We start from the raw sequence: 23,610 nt of genomic DNA, 5'->3' as shown, positions 1-23,610 counted from the left end.
GAAGTTTCTAATTTGGAGGTAGGGTTAGGTTTGGGGTTAGGGCTAGTGTTCTGCTATTGCGATCATGTCTGTCCTTCAACTCAAATCTATCAGTGGAGAAATAAAAAGGTAGAAGACACCAATATCCTGCTTGAATCTTCCTTTCATTTTCAAATTTATATAGTGACAGAAATGTTATTTCAAATTATTTTCCTTAGCCCACGAGTGATTAGAAGAATAGTTCTTTGTGAGTCTAGCCTCCACATGGCAGCAGTTGATAATGTTGCCCTCACTCCTGTTGGGGTGGGATCACACCTCCAATAAATCAGTAAATGTTAGCAGATACGATTTTTTAAAAATACAGACAGGAATTCCCATGTGGCACAGCAGGTTAAGGGGCTGGTGTTATCACTGCAGCAGCTCAGGTCATTGCTGTGACACAGGTTTGATCCCTGGCCCAGGAACATACACATGCCATGGGTACAGTCAGAAAAAAAAAAAAGACAGGCAGTTCTGGCTATGCACCTCAGTAAGAGACTGTAAATAACGATTAAATCTGAAACTTTGCAAAGCAACCTTACTAATCCTGGAAAAAATCACAACTGTTCTGTGACAAATTTTTTTTATCAAAACATTAAAAACTCTCTTATTGTCTGTTATAAAGGCATAAGGAGATGAAAAATAGTAAAAACTGAGATACACTGTACACTGTATATTTAGTACAATGTCATTTCAAACATTAGAAACAGCTAGCATTATAGTGTTTTATTTCTTTGTAAAAACTGTTGAGTAGTTTGACAAGTGCATGCTGTCTTCTTATCACACGACTGATCGTCAGAACAAGCATCTTTTTTGTGCTTTGGTACATTGTCATAATTCTTCCTTAATTTGGATCAACTTCCAACATTTCTCCTTTGACTCTCAATGTTGTGAAATCTCTCTGAGAATTCCTTTAATGTGAAGTGTTTTGCTGGCATCACTTCTTCTGTAACATCTTCATACTTTTTGTCACAACCACTGTACTCATTTATGTCGGTAACTTTGTCTTCACTAAGTTCCTCTAACTACAGAGCTAAAACCTCTCAAGTAATAGCAGGGTCAATGATCCCACAGTCGGCTATTTCTTCTATCAATACATTTGCATTCGGTTCAAATTTAACTGCCAGGGTTGTCTTTTTTTATTTCTCTGCTGCACTTTCATCTCTGTCAGACAATTCCTTCTTTTGATTATTCATTTTTATAAAATGTTGCATGGGCTTTATCCCTGGGAGAAAAGAAGGCAGAACAGCTATACTCTTTGCTGTCTCTATGTGAACTGAATCACAGCTGCACAGGGAGCAATTGCCAGCAGACTTTGAAAGAAGTGATGTGATTGGTCACTGACCATAATGTGCATTTGTTCTTTACATAGTGGTTTGTGGACTGAAGAGCTGGCCATTAAGTTTTGACTCTATGCAACTGAAATCTGAACTGTGCACTTGCAAGACTGGTATTATTTAACTAAACTGTAGTAATTGAAATTCCTGCACATTGGGACCATGCAAAGGACCATGCCTACACCCTGGATGCTTTCCCATTATAGGACTCTTTTCTTTTCTTCCCTTTCCTTTCCTTTCCTTTCCTTTCCTTTCCTTTCCTTTCCTTTCCTTTCCTTTCCTTTCCTTTCCCTTCCTTTCCTTTCCCTTCCTTTTCTTTTAAGGGCCTCCATGGCATGAGGAGGTTCCCAGGCTAGGGGTCAAATCCGAGCTGTAGCTGATGGCCTACACCACAGCCACAGCAACACCAGATCCAAGCCACATCTGTGATCTACACCACAGCTCACGGCAATGCTGGATCCTTAGCCCACTGAGCGAGGCCAGGGATCAAACCCGCATCCTCATGGATACTAGTCGGGTTCACTAACCATTGAGACATGACAGGAACTCCGACTCTTATCATATAACTCTCCTTGTCCAGAACACTCTCCCCTCAGCCCTCAAGCCTGGCTTTTTCTCATGGCTAGGCTGGCAGCTTAAATAACACCTCCTGTGAGATTCCTTCCCTGATTGTGCTAAGCGGTCTCCACTTTGCCTTCAATTTGCCCATAACACTTATCACAAATTTTAATATCTATTTCTGTGTCTATTTATTACTTACTTTGAATCTTCCCATTAGATTTTATGATCCATGATGTCAGGAATCTTGCCTGTTTTATTCGCTAATATATCCCAGTGCTGATTGCAATGTCTGGGATATAGTAGACATTCAATAAATACTTCTTAAGTAAATGAGTGAATGAAGGAATGAATGAGGAAGAAGTAAATCGATTTGTATAAGAAATTCAGCAGATTTCTGGGAATAAATTTACAGAGATTCCCCATGAGAGAGTTTCAATGCCCTACCTACAGTCTGATGACAAGATACCAAGAGCTCCCCAAACAGAATTAATATTGAGGCAAGAGCAAGTATGGGCTGGGACCCAGGCTGAACACCAGGCCTAAGAGTCATGGAGGAGAGTTGATTGTGGCCTAATATGCTGCTAAAGCTGAAGTTCCTTAGGGCTCAACCACTCCAGAATTGTATTTCCATTACTGGGAACAATGGTTGGACATATGTATGTGAAACAAAAGCATTATAACCTTGGATCCTAAGGAAAGCAGTCCGAGTCAAGTGCAGAAATCTACAAAACTGGTGAGAGCACCTGATGGGATAAGTTTTTGCCCATAGCACTATGAGGGCCAAATCCAAAGTACAGTAAGAATGAACTCTGCCAACATTTTGGGTCCCTCTCTCCATGAACCCCTTTTGGAGAGAATAAGTCCCCAGGGTTCTGAGACAAAAAGAGTGAAGAGGTAGCTCTGACCCTCTGTCATACCAGCCTGTGAGGGTTTGAGTATTTAACTGGAAGATTTTTTTTGAATAGTGCACCTGCAGAAGGGGGTCATCCAGTTTACACCATGGAAAAACCATTAGAGTAGCCATTACCTTTCTCAATTCTGTCCAGGAGGTGGGGCAGGAAATGTTGGCTTGGGAAAAAGAGCTGTTTTTCATAGATATCAAGAGCTAACCAGGAAAATTTATCACTAGAAGAAAAGCAAACACAATGGTTCCAGTTTAGATTCCTGTCCTGTTTACTGTCTCCTCATAGACGTCCCACTGGCTCCAAAATGGAGCTGCCACACTTCTTTTCTAAGCTACTTAAAAATTAGAGAAAAGTAGAAAAAGCTCCAGAATTGTGCTGTGTCAAAATGCCTCCCCTACAGGTTTCTTGCTTTCTGGTGAGAAACCAACCCTCGAGTTGGCCAGGTAAAACTGCTGAACTAAATGGCTGTTAGGGTCTCCTAGAGACCCTCATGCTTCAGTTGGAAGCAGCCTACTCTGGTTCAGGAGCACTCAAACCAAGGCCAGAATCACTATTTTAGTGTTCCCAGAAAATGCTTGGTCTCCTTCTACTCCAGTATATCTCCTTGGTAAACCAGGCCTAAACCCCAGTTTCATTCTTCAGCCAACACATAACAGGGAAGATATAATATTGGAGAAAACGATGGGCAGCTATAATGGAAAAAATGAAAATCATTATAAAATTTAAAAATGTAAACCAGCTATAGTGGAAAAAATAAAAATCATTGCAAAAAATGTAAACCTGCTATAATGGAAACAATAAAAGTCGTTATAAAAAAAACCCAATGGGAACCGCATACAGATTTTCCATCAAAGCTGTCATTGTAGTCTGGTTAAAGCCAGAGCTTTTGAAAAAGGGAAGACTCATTTGTTACATTAATTTTATCCCTTGAAAAAATAATTACAGAGATTTCTCAACCCCGAATCACTGAATGCTAAGAAGTTAGGCCAAGGTAATGGTAGACCCTCGTGTTAGCTTTACCCACATATCTTCCTAACTAGAAAATGGAAGAGTATTCTCAATTGGCAGAATGAAACCTTTCATTGCTAGAGTCTGCATTTTCCAACTCTAGTAAATTGTTTGGAGTATGGGGTGGTGGGGGAGACCTGGATGGGTTCCCTTTTATAATTATATTTTGTTGGAAGAAAAAGAGCTTAATTCGAGTAAAATGTGATCAGTCAAAAACTGACTTTGCCAGAGTAGGAAAAAATTCAACGTTAAATGATACTTTGATCCCCATGGAGAATTTGAGATAAAGACTTTAGCTTCTGGAGGCATAAAGAGAAGGCCAGTGGGCCTTATGGCTGAGATTTTGGTGTTTCTTTAACATTGCAGATTGACACAAAAGGCTTATTTTCTTGGTGTTTTTTTCCTTCTTTACTGAGATCTTTTGGCTATATCTTTTTTAAAATAGGATATTATGCAAGGGTAGATTGGCCAACTTGATCAATTTGGAAGGATCGAAATGATCAAAGCAATGGAATGAAAAGAAGAGTAGTTTTAAATATTCGAATTCAAGTCCTAGTTCCACTATGACCTTGGAAAGACCGTTTTCCATCTTTGGCCTTAATTCCTCATCTGAAAAAGTAAGAAAATGAACTACAAATCAGTGAGCATGTCTTTGTCTTCCACCACACTCATGGAGTTCCTAAATACAGGATATCTCACAGGCCATACTGGAGCCATCTGAATGCTCAGTGGCCTAACTTTAATGTCATCCCTTTCTTTCCAGCTCAGAAAGGCATATTGCACTGTGTGCAAGGGAGAGGGACTCTGCTTTCACAAAGCCTCTGAATATGATCCTGTTGATTTGGAAAGTCAAAGCACAAATCATTTCCAAATTTCTCTATTATTAACAACAATAATAATTTATGAATAAAAATGTACTTGCAACCTTTCTCACGGTTGCCCCATGCTCCTATGTGGTATGAATATGTGGTGCTATTGATAACTGGGTGACTGGATGGTTCCTAAGATACCTTAGATCGTCAATATGCTAAAATTGGAAAACTTTCCGCTCATCTGAAAATCGAAGCGTGGGATGAGGATTAGCTTGTACAGACCTATTATTAAAGGGCTGGAAACCTGAAACTGTCGAAAATCTGTGGCCACCTCTACTTCTTTTATCCTAAATTACGAAATTACTAGAAATCATAAGCTAGAAAGAAAACCTCATTTCTACTGTTGACCAAGGGAAATATCATGCGCCCATTTCATTCCTGGTTTCATGCCTCGAATAGTTTTCTGAAGTCAAGAAATATGTTTTGAAAAGGGCATTCATTTCCAGTGATGATGGAAAATGTGAATAATCAAGAGGACTCTTGTCTGCCCTCTACGCACAAGTGTAGATGACCCGTAATCGCTTCGTCTGTGTGTGCACGCGTGTATAGACGGGCATGTGTGTGGGATGAAGGGAGCATAATGAGTTCTGTAAGCCCTTAGAGAGTTCTGGAATGAAATACCTGAACACCAGTCACCTCCGGCTCCAATCCATAACCTCCACAGAATTGGGTGGCTTAGCTCAATATTCCCTGAAGAAATTTCTATTTGTGAGATGAAATTGAACTGCACTTACAAATGGGTCTTCTCTGATAAAGAAAGATATTTTTGTAGTGCTTTCTTTAAAAGCTATAAGTGGTTTCCTTCATAGGCAACAAATCATAGGACACTCTCTATTATCCAAACACGGCCAGGCTCTAGAGCCTTGTTTGTGAGATGAAAAGCCTATGGATTGGGTGTTTTTGGCAGTCTTGGGATCTGATCCTATTGATTTTGCAAAATAATAATAATAATTGACTAAAAACGATTGATCCAGGAGCCTGCATAGATGGCTTCAGCCTCACTTGAGTGGTTATTTTATCACATCCATGGCAATGTGGCTGCTCAATTCAAAACTGCACAGTCCCTATTTTGTGGCATTGCCAAACCCTAATCATGTATTTCCTATCACTGTCTCATGCTAAACTCACGTCGTGTATTTTGTAACAAGGGCCCTCCACCTTTCCCAAGAAAGACAACAGACAGGGGGAGGGAAAAAATGGACTCTCTATGGAACGCTGAAAATCAAGTAGTACTGTACACGCAGAGACGATGAGAAGATTTTCTATTGTTAAGGGGTTGTCAAAGGCTGTAGGTCTTATCGAAGATCAGCGATTCTGCATTCATCTAGCTGGCAGGTAGTGTGGCTGACTAAAGCATAGAAAGAAAAACACGCCACATGAAAATGATACCATTTCACTGCTGTGCCATTTTTCAGCAAAGATGCTCTTAGTTTCTCATAACCTGGGTGATTCGAGGCTTTCCTATTTTCAGATAGCAGATATGGATTTAGGCTGATTTACCCATGTTTTTGCCCCAGCCCCCTTCGCTGTGAGAGATGGCTAGCCAGGATTTTCAGAATCAGAGTCTGGCTAGTGGATATAGAAATTAGAAGATCAGTAAATATCAAAAAATGCCTAAATATTGAGAAGAGGTTTTACTTGCAACATTTTGACCTGTAATCATGGTAAAAAAAAAAAAAATCAATCATCACTGTGATTTTCAAACCAAAGTCTTAAGTTTATGCTCCAAGCGTTGGTTATTCATTCTGTTGACTGTCTGCAGCTCAGAGATGCTTCTTGTTAAAAACTCTGGAATAAAATTTTGTGCTATAACTCAGTGGGATGGAATGATAAAATAATGAACTGTCATCTTACAGTTTTCATACACATTATCTCACTGATTATCCCTAGACTGTGACTTCATGTGTCTGGAATGAAATAACGCATTTACCTTATTTACCACTTACTTCCAACACTTTGCTTAGGGCAGGGCGCAAAGTAGGTGCTCAGTAAGCTTTTATTAACTCTATGATTGAAGCGCCCTGTGATGTAGGCAGAACAGGTATTACTCTTTCTCCCATGTTATAGGTGAAGCAACATCACAGAATAATTTAGTGACTTGCTCAAAGTTATATTGCCAGAGAGCGGTGGTGCCAGGCCTTGAACTCACTTCTTTAGACTCTAAAACCTGAGTTTTTCTTCGGATTCTTGGCTTATGTGACCTAACTCTGGCCCTAATCAGTAATCTCTCTGGGCCTCATTGACCTTATCTGTAAAGTAAGAGTAGGCATTATTCTGTGGCTCGGAGGTCCCACCTAGGTCTAATACTATGGGCTTAATTTACAGTATCATTTATACTGTCATTCTGGCTTCTGAGTGCTGCTGATGGTGGCGTCCAGAGAGTCCAGAGCTGTCAGGTGGCCCCGAGAAGAGAGGCCCAGGGCCACAGTCACAGGACCATTTCCTAACAGTGGGAGAAAACTTCAGACTAGACGCTACTAACTTTTGCAAGTCAGCGAGGTCATTTTGAGTTGGTTTAGGTTGTCAGGAGGCACTGGGAAAACTCTGGCTGTTAATAGGCAACAATGTTCAAATTTGATGGTGTCAATGAAAAGAACCCATAAACAATCTATACTAAGAATAGAAAAGAATTTTTAAATTTGAGCCAAACTAAGGGCTAGCCTGAAAGCCATCTTCCCAGATTATTCTGAGAAACTGTTCCAGAGAAACATGGTTTTCAGCACAGTTTTCTATCTTGTCAGAACAAAGAACATTAAGAACATTAGACAAGTCAGGTTTTACATTTCTTCAATGTTTCAAAAAAAAAAAAAAAAAGAAGAAGAAGAAGAAGAAGAACAGACCACTAGGCCCACAGCAAGTCAATATGGCCTTGGCATCTGGGAAGGGAGCTTCATCATCAAAAGAGTACCTGCATGGCGACCCAGGGAGCAAGGCATTTAATCCTTATTTTTGACATGGGAATTCTTTACTTCTGATCAGTGTGCTCTTTTCTTCAATAATTAAAGCAGATGTACAGTGTATGTCTGATGGGCCACAAACAGGCTATTTTCGTTGGCATCAAATTCAAGTTAACTTGTGTATAATAAGCCAGAATGACTTGGCTCTGTCTCCATATGTGAACATCTATCACTGGCCTTGCTTCCCTGCTTAACCCATCGCCCCTGTCCCCTTCCCCAGAGACATTCTCCTCACCGCCTTCCCCTGCACGCGTGCCCAGTAGCCGTGAGCAGAATGCAGCTTTTATAATGAATCTGTTGGAGACAGCCCCCTTTCACGTGCTATCAAACATTTCAGAAACAGATCTCAAATTTGGATTTTCTTTGAAAAATGTCATTATCCTCATCACCTACAAGACTCCTTTGCAGCAGCTTTGTAAATATTTATCTAGTCGTTCTTTGGGGGTCTGTTTTGTTTTTTTTTAAACAACGAATCAATCCCCATGCCCTAGAATGATATGTTGTTTTCAAGCAAACCCAAATCCAAGCTGAAGGCCCTGTGGAAATGAGTTCCTCTCATTTCCTTCAGCCGGTGGCTCCTTTAGAATGTACACAAATGGAAGATGTCAAGAGCATTTAGTCTCATACTTGCCGCAGTTGGCCCCCCACCCCCACCCCCCCGGCGCCCCATGAAATCTGATTACAGGGGACTGAGCAATGCAAGCTCAGCTGGAATTAGAGACAGCTGTCCCCAGTAAGGGTCAAACCTGGCCCTCCACGCTGCAGAAAGAGGCCTTCGGCGGCTGCACTCCTCTGCAGAATAGAATTTCATTTAGCACCATGGTTCCTAAGTCAGACTCAAGTCTCTGGCTGTCACTTACCGAAAATTTCGCACCACGCAATTGTGACTGTGTCTAAGGGCTGACTTGTTCAATAGAATCCTCAAATTAAACAGCATCTTCCTTTGATGGTGAAAAGGTTGCCTCTGGGCTCTTGAAAACGCGGCACCTGAAAGCTGAGTGGGGTCCACCTGAGAGCTAAAATGCTTTCAATTGCACGGAGAGAGCAAAGGTACTCTTGCCCTTCAACTGCCTTATCTAACGCCCCTGCTTAGCGATACTGCAGGGCAGGGTACAGGAGCATGTGAACTTTAAGCCAAGCTCCGCCACTGTGTTTCGGATTTTGTTTTGTGTTTTGAGAAGGAATCCTGGCTCTTTGGGTGCTCAGACTCATTTTTCATAATATATTTATGCTGTCACATACTTGTACCAAATCAATTGACAAGTACTCATTGAGCGTATAATATATGCAAGACACTGCAGTGCTGGCTGCTGTGAAGGTACATAGAAATAACTCATTCAGAAAATATGAATTGGCAGTGCAAAACCCCAGATGTGGACGTGACCTCCCTGAGTCTTTCCAGTGATGTCGCTTTCCTACCTCTAAGTCCCAGCCTCTCCACAAAAACAAAGAGAAAGCTGTGCTCCGGAAGCTAATTTTGGGGTGGCAAGAAGCTGGAGCGGGGATGGAGATGGAGTCAAAAGATCTCAGTCCTGGAGCTCCCATTGTGCCTTGCACATAATAGGTCTTCAATAAATAAGGAGCTGCCTCTTCATTCCAGCAGAAACCCATAATCTGCAGAAGTAGGGGGAAGGTACCAAATGTTCCTCCCACGGCAGCCTCTCCCCATCACTAAGGGGCCATCCAAATCTTCACGCTCATTCCTTCAACGCACAGTTATAAATCGTATATTTGCAAAATCTATTCTGTGTCAGATACTAGGCAAGGCTGAACTCGCAGGGAAGGAAGATGATCTCACTTTTGCAGAGTTTACAGTTCAGTAAGAATCATAGATTTGTAAATACACATCCATAACACAAGTCCACAGGGGAGGTCCAGATGAAGCACCGCCATACCCCAGAGAAAGAGGAACCCTTTAAGCTGGGGAGGGCGGGAGGTAGGGAAAGGGCAAAGTAAGCATTGCTAGACATTTGTGGAATGCAAAAAAAAAAAAAAAGTGTCACCTAAAAACCAACTGTGGCCACTTTAGGGGCAGAGATGGTCATGATGTCACAATATTAGCAGAGAAATTTACTGACACTATTCCCTTCTACTCAGCGTGATGCGGGAAAAAGAGAGGGAACGATTGCGGGAGTTCCCATTGTGGCTCAGTGGGTTAAGAACCTGCTATAGCCTCCATGAGGATGTGGGTTCAGTACCTGGCCTTGCGGGGGGATTAAGGATCCAGCATTGCCGCAGGGCATGGCGTGGATTGCAGATGCGGCTCGGATCTGGCATTGCTGTGGCTGTGGTGTAGGCCAGCAGCTGCAGGTCCGAGTTGACCCCTAGCCTGAGAATTTCCGTATGCCCCAGGTGCAGCCATAAAAAGAAAAAAAGGAAAGAAAGAAAGAATATGGAAAAAGAGAGGAAAAGACAGAAATTTCCAAACCTCTGCCAAAGCTTCCATTCTGGAAAGACTATTCCAAGCAGAGGCAAGTGTTTGCAGTGGCACAGAGGTGAGAAGGCATAGAGTGACTGCTCCACGTGGGCGAAGAGATGGCCGCTTTGTTTGAAAAGATCACGTTAAAGCACTGTGGCAGAGGCAAAACAGGGAAGGAAACTGGATGTTTGCGGGGAGACTAAGAGAGAAGAGGGTAACCTGCGTGCTAAGATGACGCCCACATCTTCAGTCAAGTGTGCTACCCACACAAACAGCTCATCTGAACAATGCGCAGCGAGAAATTGAGAGGCGTCTGCCGCGCTGAGGAAGAGGACGTGGGCAGCACTTCTGAGATGCCAAAGCAACTCATAAACACTCAGGATCCTGTGGAAGGAGGAGCTCAGTCCCCCCCCCCCCCCCGAAGAGGCAAAGGAAAACCAAGCCCTCCCATAAGCCCCAGAGAGACTGGAAGAGAGACTTTGGACCACAAGTGGGATGAGCTTAAAGGCAAAGGCGCTGAAGTTCCAAAGACCAGCTATTTCTACGGACCTCTGGGTCACAGGTGGAAAAACACCATACGAGGTTTGACATTTGTCTTCAGAATTCACGCAGGTGCTCTTACGGTCCCTCCCCCCTCCCCCCGTGACTCCTTTAATTCCACTCTGACTGCTTCGTTTGGCTCCTCACCGAGTTCCTTTTGTTCACCCAGCCCTCCTCCCACTCATCTTTCTCTGCCAGCACCACCAAGAGGCCAGGGCTCTGTGCCGGGTGGGCTCGGAGGGGTATAGTGATAACCAGGAATGATGGTTCCCACATGGACTGCACCATCTAGAATGCTTCCGGAGCAGAGCTTCTGTCTCTGTCCCCTGACCTCAGGCATCCTAACCTGTTCCTTTGCTTCAGACCCCATGGGACCCCCAGCTTATCCCTCCTCCAGCTTCCATCATTGGTGGTTGGGGATTAGATGGGGTTCCTGGAAGACATGGCCCTCATCCTTGATGAATTGGGAGGGATTTGAGAATTGTCAAAACTGGAGGGGGCTACAAAGGCTATCACAGGCAAGGAGGGAAGGCGTGAGAGACCCAGAGGAAGGAACAAATAGGGTGTGTGGCGTACAACAACTAAAGGGGTGGGTCCACTCCATTGCTGACTAATTAAATGAAGCCCCACCATCACCGAGGCCACTATGAAAAACACAAAACCATGAATGTCCACGCCCTGTATGTATGCCCTTGGCATTCAGTCTTCCCCCGCATTCCTGCCACTTCTTAGTGCATGTGCCCACAACTCTCTGGCTGAGGGTGAACTCCTCAGAGTCCTCATCCCTGTGTGGGCAACCACGAGGCGTGTTTTACTCTCTCCCCCAAAGGTCCCCCGTGGGACCCAGGCTTGATTGCCCGCAGTAGTAACCTGCCTATCCCTGCACCCTCTGTCAGCCACCTTCCCTTCCCTGTCTCTCTTCCCTCCCTCCCCTACCTGTGTTTCCTGGGATCATCTCCCAAATAAACCACTTGAACCCAAATCCCTTTCTCAATGTCAGCTTCTATGGGAACCCAATCTTTGCCCAGGTCTACTTCTCAACAGTTTTTCAATGTTTTTCTTCTTATTTTCCCCGCGCCGCCCCCCCACCGCCCCGGTCCCCCCATCTCTGCTTTGTACCTGGGCTTTCAGGGTCAACAGCATTGTGCCCTATAGCACATCACACACTCACTGTCCGATTTGGTCCTGGTGACCCTGCAACTGGAGGTGCAATGGTAAATATTTAATAACCAACTCTTCCAAAAAAAAAAAAAGATAAAAGCTCTGGCTTTTTGGTATTGACCAATTTGTGTGGTATAAATACTCCCACGATGGACAGCTTCAAGCTACCAAAGTGACACTACTGAGCACAAAGTTGGGAAGAGCGGCAAAAGATTGGCTCTTACAAGCCACTGTTGGTTGGCTCCAGTCCGCCACTGCTAACTCCCACCCAGAAAGGAGGATTCTCCCAAGATTTGGGAAGGAAGAATGGGACCAGATTGTTGGGCGCCCTGAAATCCAGATTATGGAGTTAAGAATTTAATCTATAGCCAAAGGATGATTATTAAAGTTTTAGAGCTGGGGCAGACAAGGGGCCATATGTCATTATTTGCATTGTGTTTTGAAAACCGTAATCCAGTTATAACCACTGTTTAAGAAGTACAGTAGGGAGAAAATGGAGGCAAAGAGACAGAGGTTATTGTTCTATGAAGGGTCTGAGCACATTGGGGGCCTGTAGAAATAGAAAACTCGGGATGGATGCAAGAGAGATTTAGGGATTAGAAGCCACTGATTGGGAAAAGTGGTTGGACATTGAGGGAAGGGAGATGGGAGCTGATGAGAAGTTCAAGTTTATCCTATCACACTTGAGTCTAAAATTCCAAATAGCCAAATGTCACCATTGGGAATATTTTTAAACTGTTATCTTTTAAGCATCATATGTGAACTTGCACTATTTCTTTGAAACGGCTACTGTGCTTCCTTAGTGACATCTCAGCACTGAAGAGGGAATCAGTGTTATGTAAAGGAAAGAATTATGGGAAGGATGTTTGAAGATCGAATGCAATCTCTGGCTGAATCACTAACTAATGGGGAATTTGGCCAAATCACATGACTCCTCTAAGACCCTCGGAGTCCTCCTTTGTCCAAGGAAAGGTTTTTGTAAAAACGGGCTGTTATACTGCTTGGGAAACTTTAAGATGTTAACCAAACGTGAGGTACGATGTCTAAGAGCCTTGACATAGCTATCGCCAAAGAACTATTGCAAATTTGAGCTCTGTGTAAAGAAGACATATGGCTGTGACTGCAGTGAGAAGCTCTGTTTATTTCAGTGTTACTAACTAAATAAATTCTTTTTATAGCTGATTGTCTGGAGTCTTTAAGATCCTAAGAACCCACAGAATTTGCTTGCATTACACACTTCAGTTACAAGCTCTGTGAGACTGTTGCTGGTAATCTATTTTCCGCGGATATAAATCAAGAAGCACATATCCCTGTCTGAGACCAGCAGCCATCCTGTGACCATGAGGAGAAGCAGGCTTCGAATGCAACTGTCCTTTGGCAGATGAAAGACGAGAAGGAATCTTGGTCATTTATCACACCGTTGAGTTGTAAAATCAACCAACGTCATGATTCTCCCTGCCACTGGACCCCTCGTTATGTAAAATAATAAATGTCCTTATTGTTTAAATCACTCTGATTGGGGTTTTTGTTACTTGCAACCAAATGCATGCTAACCAATACAGAATTTGGCTAAAGTTTTTCAAGTTTTGTTTCTCCTGTAACAACAGGGAAAGAATGATGTCTTTCAAAGGTGTAGTTTCTACTTCCGCACTTACCATTTATTGGTTGAATGACCTTGGGCAAATCAGTTTCCTTATCTGCAAACAGAAACAGTATTCTTTTTCTCTCCTTTATTTTTTTTCCTTTTGGTTAAATGAATGTATTTGATATGCTTTGCTATTTTTAAATTGTAAATATTACATAAAATCAACAAGCTTTTTTTGGTGCATGGTGCTGTGAGTTGTAACACACGTATAGATTCGGATAACCACCACCACAGTCAGGGTATAAAACAGTTCCTTCTCCCTCAAAAACTTTCCTCTAAATCCTTTTGTAGTCACACCCTCCTCTCACCCCTAATTCCTGGCATATTGATCTTTCTCTATCTTTTTTTTTTTAGGGCCACACCGAGGCATATGGAGGTCCCCACGCAAGGGGGAGAGTCAGAGCTGCAGCTGCCAACCTGCACCACAGCCACAGCAATGCCGGATCCGAGCCGCATCTGCAACCTACACCATGGCTCATGGCAACGCCAGATCTTTAACTCACTGAGCTAGGCCAGGGGTCAAACCCCCATCCTCATGGGTACTAGTTGGGTTTGTTTCTACTGAGCCACAACAGGAACTCCTCTACGCTTATACTGTTGCCATTTCCAGAATGTAATATAAATGAAATCATACAGTATGTAATCTTTGGAGACTGGTTTCTTTCATTCAGTGTGATACCTGTGAGACTCATCTGTACTGCCATGTTTATCATTACTTTGTTCCTTTTCATTGCCGACTAGTATTCCATTGTATGGATATATCACAGTTTGTGATTGTTTAGGATGCTTAGGTTGTGTCCTGGTTTTGGAACTTTGACACAGAGCTGCTACGAACACATATGTACAGGTTTCTGTGTGAATGTAAATTTTATTTCTCCAGGGTAAATATTTAGGAGTAGCATTGCTGGAGTATATGGTAAGTATATGTTTAACTTTTGAAGGAACTGCCAAAATATTTTCCAGAGTGGCTGTCTCATTTTGCAGTTCCCCAGTTATACATGAGAGCTCTAATTGCCCCACATCCTTGTTAACACCTTTTCAAAGGCCACATGTAGCGGGAGTGGCCAAAAAAGAAGAGAAAACAAAACAAAAACAAAAAAATAAGACCTTTATTGGATATGTGATTTGCAGATATTTTCTCCTGAACAATAGCTTGTCTTTCATTCTCTTGACAGGGTCTGTTGCAGAACAAAAGTTCTAAATTTTGATCAACTTCTTTTTATGGATTACACTGTGGATGCTATTTCTACTCACTGTGTGCCTAACCCAAGGTCACAAAGATTTTCTTCTACATCTTCTGAAAGTTTTATAGACTTACAAATTACATTTAGTTACATGATCCATTTTGAGTTAAGGGGTTTTTTGTTTGTTTTTTGTTTTGTTTTGTTTTTTTTCTTTTCTAGGCCCACATCCACGGCATATGAAGGTTCCCAGGCTTGGGGTCTAATCGGAGCCGTAGCCACCGGTCTACACCAGAGCCACAGCAACACGGGATCCGAGCTGCGTCTGCAGCCTACACCGCAGCTCACGGCAACACCGGATCCTTAACCCACTGAGCGAGGCCAGGGAGCGAACCTGCAACCTCATGGTTCCTAGTCGGATTCGTTAACCACTGAGCCAGGATGGGAACTCCTCAAGTCAAGTTTTGTCTAAGGTATGGGAGTTCCCAGGCTAGGGGTTGAATTGGAGCTGCATCTGCGACCTACACCACAGCTCACGCCATTCCACCATTGCGTGGAATGCTGATCATCACGTTCAAGGGTCATCTCTCTTCTCTGTTGGCTTATAAACCACATCTCCACTGAAGCCATCCTTCTGTTAATCATTTACTCTGGCAGTTGTTGATTTTAAGCAGAGCCTAAGATTTTTCAGAACTTAGATAGGGGCAAGTTCTGAAACCGAGGGCTTTTAATTTGGTGATCTGGTAAATTTCAGCTTTGGAAAACAAGATGGGGAAATTCATACACAATTGATGAGGTAGGAAAAGGGTAAATAAATATGATCCAACCTTCTTGTCAGAAGCAGATGAGATGCACACAGCGAGGTTATCTGTCATGGGTGCACTTTGTTTGTTCAAGCTCCCACCCAGAATCCTACAGTCCTCTCTTCCCCCATAGGCTGTTGCCCGTTCCTCCCCTTGAAAGCACAGAGGTCAAGCTGTGCATAAAGGAGATTTATTAGCAGACTGGAGGCTATCAGGCATTAAGCAAACAGGGCAATCACAGAAGTTCAAAGTTCACCAGTGTCTCAACAATCATCCCTGATGCTCCCTAGGACTGCCAGATACTCCTAGAGTCTGGGTAGTGTGGGCGCCCAGGGAGGCTCTTGGCATTGTTTGCTGCTGCCCAGGGCTTGGTTTAGAAGCACCGTCCCCGTAGTAATGTCCATAGCAATATTCTCCCCTCGAGCTGAGGACATATATATTGTATGTTCTCCAAAATCGCTGCTTAGTGGGAGTTCTCTCGTGGCACAGCAGGTTAAGTATCCGGCGTTGTTACTGCAGTGGTTTGGGTTGGATCCCTGGCCCAGGAACTTCCACATGCCACAGATGCAACCAAAAAAAAAAAAAAAAATCCCTGCTTAGTGAATGCCTTCCCTGCCCATTTCTAGTGCTTGGTGGAAACTACATTCATCTTTGTGGTTGATGCCTCTCTGCAGATACTCCTTGGGAAGTCCTCTTGACCTGCTGTAATTGTTGTATTTGGCCACATCTGCTAAGCAAGGGCTCTGCCCTCACCTTAAGTAAATAGGTAAACACAACCTTCTCCTCTTAAGGCTGCTCCACTGGTAACAACTCTGTGGCTCGTAGGTAGGTCTACCCACCGTCCAAAAGAAAAACCATAGGAAACTTGTCTCCAAAATAAGAGAGAAACAGTACCTTTTTCTGGAGCTTTTCTGAGTATTTGGAGTCTGGGTCGGAGGGATTGGGCACCAATCCAATTCATTACCAGTTTCTGGAGTTCCCGTTGTGGCTCAGTGATTCACAAACCCGACTAATACCCATGAGGATGAGGGTTTGATCCCTGGCCTCGCTCAGTGGGTTAAGGATCCAGCGATGCCGTGAGCTGCGGTGTAGGTTGCAGATGAGGCTCAGATCCCGCATTGCTGTGGCTGTGGTGTAGGCCAGCAGCAACAGCTCTGATTCGACCCCTAGCCTGGGAACCTCCATATGCCGCAGGTGCGGCCCTAAAAAGACAAAGAGCCAATTCATTACCAAGTTCATCCTCCAGCACCCTTTCACTGGAGTTCAGCATCCTTTCTTCCAGAGAACCAGGGCATTCATGGATTCTCAGGTCACCCTCAGCTGTTAACACGGTGAGTTACCATCAGGGAATAAGCAAATCACCCAGAAAGCAATATAAGGAGAAATCATCCACCAACATGGGACCCAGTTAGAGAGCTCTTGACTGTGAGCAAATTCCTCAGCTTCTCTAAGCCTCAGTTTCCTTCTCTGTTAATTGGTGGTACTCCAGCCCCTATCTCATGGCTTTCTTGTTTAGACAAACTGAGTGCTGTACACAGTACCTGGCTCAGTGTTCAATGAATGTTGGCTCTTCTTAGTTACTAGTATCAGTACATGTGGCGAGAGCCCCCGAGCCTGTCCCAGTCGTCCGCTTATTATAGTCTCTTTCCTAGAAATAAACGTGTTGAGGTGCCCTGCTTTTTTCATCACTGTCCTCTAAACTAATCAGAAATAAGAAACAAAAACAATGTTTCTCAGTGAGGACCTATGATTTTTTTTTTTTTCCTCTCTTTGCCTCTTCCCCTAAATGCTGGAAAAACCAGGGACTTGCCCTCAGTAATTCAACTGCCTAACTTTTCAAGTTTTTACTCTCTTATCGTCTGCGAGTACTCTCCTTCTGCAACCCAGCTGTGCTGACCCACCCATCCCATCTGAGATGGAAGCGAGATAACGTAATTAATGATTACTGAGTGCTTTGAAAATACAAAGGACTCCATAAATGCCAAGTCCTCATTATTGCCTTCCAGTATAACAAAACGGTATAATAAAAATGGATCATAAAATCTCGTTGCTACCAGGGCCCCTACTCTTTTTGCCAGTTCAAATTTACAATTATAGCCTCTTTGTTCAAAGCAACGAGGGACATGAAAACAATCTCGGCTTTTTCTAAAGTAGGTGTCCCTAATCAATTGAACAGAAAATGACTTGAGACATCAGCGATCCATTCTCTGCAAAGTCCGAGGACATCTCGTCACGATTGTTGCCGCAACTCGGGCCTCTGCTCACCACCGGTGCCAGATAGACATGCGGAGACAGAGTTTGGGGCAAAGGAGAAAAAAAGAGCTTTATCGCTTTGCCAGGCAAAGGAGGGTCCCAGCAGGCTAATGCCTTAAAGACTGTGACCCCTTAGGAGAGATTGGGAGGTGGTTTTATACTTTGGGGAGTGAAAGATAGGGCTGCAGATAAGGATCAGGGTAGAGGCAAGCTTGCATTGTTTTCAAATCGGTGCTCGGTGGTCTGGTGGTCTTCTTTCGGAAACAAAGAAAGCTTCATTGACATCTTCCATTTGTGGGGCGGGGGGGGGGTTAGTTCTGCAGATGATCTCAAAGGCATTGTTAGTATATTCCCCAGGAGGAACCAGGACCCTGCTCCCCAAGCTGCACTATTGTCTCTTGGCCGCTCCTCTCCAGTCTCTGCATCCCATCCGTTCCCTGAGTAGTGACTGTTTGAACCTGCCCTTTGGAACCCAGGGAAGGTCATGGAGGCTCAAGTTTATCCCCTAAGAACAAGCGATGGGGGACAGCTCGAGGCTTCCGTGCCCAGGAGCCCACAGGGCCCTGCTTGGTTTCAGGATCCCCTTCAGTTTCTAATGACGTCATTGACTCTTCCCCCACCTGCAGGCTCTTTGTCTATGATGAAAGTGCTGTTCGCATCTCTTCATTCACATCTCTTCTGCATGTATCCGTTAGTTTGTATCGCCTCCGGGTGTTGGTTCCTATGCAACCTGCAGCCGAGCAGCAGGACACCGGACAGAGAGGATACATAACCCAGGTACCCTGGGGTTAGGGAGAGGGCAAAGAGTAAGTGCATTATTGAGTTTAGAAGAAACTATCTAATCAACGGAAAGCAAGAGCTATTTGCTAGTTTTCCTATTATGATTGCAAATAGGACAGCATTTTAGCTTAGCCAGGTATAACTGCCATACCTGGAAGCCTACCTATTTCTTTGTGTTTGGAGAAGCCTGGGGGCTTTAGCAGGATTCTACAAGTGATTAATATATATGACGTGATGCAAAGAATTGGGTTTCCATTAGAGGATCTGAACATATTCGTGACCCAGGATACAGGATTGTTTTGGAACCAAATTCATATGAAAGTGTTTAACAATTTGGAAATCCATTACAATTTCACAAAAACATTGTGATTTTTTTTTTTTCTTTTTCATCCCAACACTGCCCTTTGATCTGACAAAGTAATGTTGGCACCTGACACTATTCCTTAACTTTATTAAGTGAGTATAATTAAAAGTTATTTGCGTTCAATTATTTGCTTATCTGCTTCTTTGATTGTGCTTTCTCTTTTCATCAATACCAATTCTAGCTTCATTTAATCAAAGTGGTGAAATAATTAGATAGATAAGAGATTTAAAGTAAAACTGATGCATCAACCTTGATAAGACCCCAAGGCCTCTTGGAATATTAACTTCCTTTGTCACTCTTCTCCCCAAGGTTCACCTTGGTTTTTATATGCATTTTCACTTGAGGCGGGTACTGAGGGACTTATTGAAATCAACATGAAATGTCAAAAGGCAAGTAAGGTCAAAATGCTGCAATATCTAATATTATAGGAGGAATTCCATAAATATTATAACTTGCTGACGTATGTAGAAGTTTCATATACAATGAGAAACAGTGTCAAAACTGATCATTTAAGGAGTTCCCTTGTGGCTCAGTGGGTTAAGGATCCAGCATTGTCCCTGCTGTGGCTTGGGTCACTGCTGTGGTACAGGTTTGATCCCTGGCCCAGGAATTTCCATATGCCACAGGCACAGCCCCCCAAAATGGTCATTTAAAACTACTTATTAGATAAAAAGAAAGATAGAGTCTGCCTTTATTAAATTTTTATTAAATTTTTAATGTACGCATAGTACCTTTCTTACTAGATTCTTGAGAGGTCTGAGATCATAGAATGTTAGACAGAGCCGAACCTTGAATATCTTAGTCCAACTCTCTCCTCCAGAGAACCAGGGAAGTACACTGACTTCCTCAAAATCAGCTAAGGGAGGGAGAGAAGCAAGTGAGAGAGAAAGAAATAGAAAACTGCATCTAGATTCCCAGCGAAAGCTCTTTCCATGACTGATTGACAGAAAGGAGGGATTGTCTCTGCCCTCCATCCAGACCCTTCCAGTTCTCATTGTGTGAGTATTAATGTAGTGCCTTCGTGTAAAAACCTCCACTTCCTCTCTCCACCCCTTGCAAAGCCAGATCATGGGCCCGTGATCCAGCAGATGCTCTCACCTGGGGCTTTGAATCTTAAAGGACTAAAGAGAAAGAGCCCAGGAGATGAGATTTACAATGTCGCAATCTACTAGCATCTCTGGCTATAGCCCGTGACTGGCACACTCTGGCCACAGGGACTCGGCCCAGCAGTGGCCGTTGACTACAGCAAAGTCAGTGATAACAACCAAGCCCAATCTCCTGCTGCCTAGCCTCCCTACTTTCCCCACTTTGTCTAAGTATTCCTCTCCAGGAGTTCCCTGGCAGCTTAGTGGGTTAAGAATCCAGTGCTGTCATTGCTGTGGCTCAGGTCACTGCTGTGGCTTGGGTTGGATTCCTGGCCTGGAACTTCCACATGCCATGAACGTGACCAAAAAGAGAAAAGAAAAAAAAAAAAAGGATTCTTCTCCAGACTGTCAGTTCTGTGTTTCCTGATGATTTCCAACTTTTTTTTTTTTTTTTTACCCCAAGAACACTGACTGATTCAGAAATTGGTCCCACCAAGTGAGCTGCAGGCGATTGACCCTCAGAGAAAAGTGATAAAATCGGGATTGGTTGAATGACGTTAAAACTCCCCCTTAGAAATATGGTGGCAAAACAACTGATTTAAACCATGGGCAATGGTCACCCGGCGTGCCGACTGAGAACACGATTTAAGGAGAATAGTACGGAGGCAGGAAGAGTTCAGTGGCAGCCAGTGAGGCGACTGCGTCTTACGATGAATAGCTTAATGGCGAAAAAAGTCATCTGCCTGCCATAGCTGATCTGAGATGGTCAAAGATAAACTCAGACTTTGGTCTGATCCTGCGTGCTGAGGAATTACAATATCAGTGGTATTCACAGCCCCGACACAGGCTTCTTAGGTGCCTATCGTGGCATTACGTGGGTTAGACTCAACGCCGGAAAATTGACATGGAAATATATGAGAGGATTTAGAGAACCCTAAGAATGCCGAACCCTTAAATCTCATTGAATCCCCTTTGCCAGTTCAAGAAATCTCGCCTAGCCTGTCTGATGAAACTGTCCTTTCTTTGATTGAAGATGCTCTTTTCCTTGAGGGAATTGCCCTGCGAGATGATGCTGGTTCTCGTCTTCCTTCCTCACCAATCCCCAAGATGCCAGATTTCAGCGTGACCCTGGGAGGGGGGGTGGCAATGACAAAGCCAAAAGCCAGAGCAGGCCCACGTACTCCTGGATTTCTAGTTTAAATTGGAGAAATTCTGGGAAGCATGTGTGGGAAGAGAGTTGAAGGATGCTTGACGGAAGATGAGAAATGTAATATTGGATTGATCTGGATCCAATAATGCAAGATTCACCGTAGATGGAGCAGCTATGTTGAATCCAAGGGGTAAAGAAGGGAAATGCTTCCAGGGGACAAAATACCCCTCACTGGCATTTTACCTGGAGGGAGAGAAGCCTTGAGGCATGGGTCTGAGTTCATGAGCATGAGTGCATGAACCGTAGTTAATGGCTTGGCCAGATGATTAGGGGCATAGAAGGAACAAGATTAAAGACTGGAGACAAGAAGGTTTCGAGAAAAAAGTGGGTGGCTTCTCAGAGGAAATATTGGTGTCCCTTATCAATGCACACCAAAAAGCATGCGGTCTGCAAAAGTCTCTTATGTCTGTCTCATTTATCACTCTATCCATGAAAAATGCCACACTGCATTTTAAGGACATAAATATAAATACTTCTTATGTTAAAAAAAACCAACCATGTCGAGAGAAATACATGCTCAATGATGTTTAGGTATTAACAGTCCAAGGGGTTTAGGTGTTCCATCAGGAACACGTTGATTAGGGCATTCTGTTGGGTGGGCTTATTATATTATTTGGCTGCTCAACATTTGAAGCCCCAACTAGATTTGATGATCTTGGTCCTCCTCGCTCATATAAAGATCTAGAGAGATAAAGGGACCCACCTCAGATAAGGAAATGGAGAAGGAAGGGAATGAGAGAGAAAAGAAAGAGAACCAGAAAGAAAAACCAAATCTCTGTACTCTTGTCTGACAGTCTTACTCTTACCAATTATATAGGATATTTACAAGGTCATTTGTTAATGGAGCTTTGTCTTTTTAAATTTAATTTAATTATTTATTTATTTTTTAAACTTTCGGTCATGCCTGCGGCATGCAGAAGTTCCTGGGCTAGGAATCAAACTCAATTGAATCCGTGCCACAGCAGTAACCAGAGCCACAATGTCAGATCCTAATAGGTATGTATGTGTATATATCTGACAATGCTAGATCCTTAACCTGCTGAGCCACCAGGGAACTCTGAGGTTTTTGTTTTGTTTTGTTTTGTTTTGTCTTTTTTTGAGAGAAGACAGTAAACTGCTTTGTTTTTTAGCTCTTTCTGAATATCTAGAAATCCTCAAATGCGCATGTCTTAAAAGAAGGCAGCCCCCCAGTGCCCATCAGGAAAGCCAAAGGAGGCAATATTTCCTGTCCTCACTCCTTGGCAAAGAGGGTGAACTCGTAGGTGAGCTAGGCTCAGCCCATTGGATTAACCAGAAGCTGCAGGCGCAAGATTAGAAGCAGAGTGAAAGCATGGGTTACATCCAGCAGTGGCATCCCGGTCAGATTGTTACTGTCGGGTAGCTTTCCTTAATCTCTGCCTTTCTTAATGAGCCTCATCTCCCAGTCTTCCTGCTGATTCTCTGCACCATCTGAGAGCCTCTAATGTGAGATTATCTGCCCAGGAAAGCTAATGTGCATGGGCTTCATCAGTGAGCCTCCCATGTCTTCTAGCTTCTGGTTGGTTTTGGCCATCGGAATCCCAGCTGGAGAATGGCGGGAGGGAGTAGAGTGAAGTCAGATTGATTCTCCTGGTTCATCATCAGCTGTTCCTTGATAGAAATGCACTGTGTCTCTCTAGGTGGCCTACTTTACACACCTCTCCTGAATTCTAATGAACGCTCCATTCCTTCATCTCTTTGGGCCAAGGGATGGTAGCGGTTCCATGTTCGCTCTGGGCCTTTGCGCTGTGCCTTGTGGTTATGCCCCAACCCCTTTCCATCCCTTCGAAAGTTGGTCCTTTGCAAATAAACCCTTTTCAAGGTATCCTAATAAGAGGATGTCATCCGTTTGAGGGAAACCTGACTGATATGCCTTCGAGTACATTTATTTGCAGGTTAGCTTTGTACCAAAGAAGCCTGAGCGTCTTAGCATTCTGAGGGGAGGGGAAAGAAGAAACAAAAACCCAGACTCCCGGAGTTCCCGTCGTGGCGCAGTGGTTAACGAATCCGACTAGGAACCATGAGGTTGCGGGTTCGGTCCCTGCCCTTGCTCCATGGGTTCAGGATCCGGCGTTGCCGTGAGCTGTGGTGTAGGTCACAGATGCGGCTCGGATCCCGCGTTGCTGTGGTTCTGGCGTAGGCCGGCGGCTACAGCTCCGATTCAACCCCTAGCCTGGGAACCTCCATATGCCGTGGTTGCGGCCCAAGAAATAGCAAAAAAGACCAAAAAAAAAACAAAAAACAAAAAAAACCCCACCAGACTCGGAGTCAAAGGTGCAGTTTTCAGTGACTGGCGATAAATGAGGCTGCATGTAGTCAAGGGACGCTGTTAGGAAAGTTACTCAGGGAAAAGCACCGATAAAAATAACTCAAAATACACTCCATCTTCAAGCCTGATTCCCAATCACCAAGGGTGATGGCAAACAGCTCACGTAAAAGGGAACGTTTGTTCCCAGACATACAATTGCTGAACAGTCAGGCCATTCATTTTTT

The 23,610-nt window shown here is 43.7% G+C and overlaps 1 protein-coding gene across 1 annotated transcript in view; it reads right to left on the bottom strand.

The window, feature by feature from the left end:
* OTC (ornithine transcarbamylase) overlaps positions 1-8,807 on the bottom strand; it is a 67,297-nt gene extending 58,490 nt beyond the window's left edge. Inside the window, exon 1 of the mRNA XM_047764630.1 lies at positions 8,519-8,807. Within this exon, the coding sequence (XP_047620586.1) occupies positions 8,519-8,595 (77 nt within the window). The 5' untranslated portion in view covers positions 8,596-8,807. The remainder of the gene's footprint in view (positions 1-8,518) is intronic.
* Between the last annotated feature and the right edge of the window lie 14,803 nt (positions 8,808-23,610).

Source organism: Phacochoerus africanus, chromosome X, assembly GCF_016906955.1.
Source record: "Phacochoerus africanus isolate WHEZ1 chromosome X, ROS_Pafr_v1, whole genome shotgun sequence".
NCBI classification, from domain to species: domain Eukaryota; kingdom Metazoa; phylum Chordata; class Mammalia; order Artiodactyla; family Suidae; genus Phacochoerus; species Phacochoerus africanus.
Note: the sequence above shows the minus strand (reverse complement) of the source record. Positions and strands in the feature narration are given on the sequence as shown.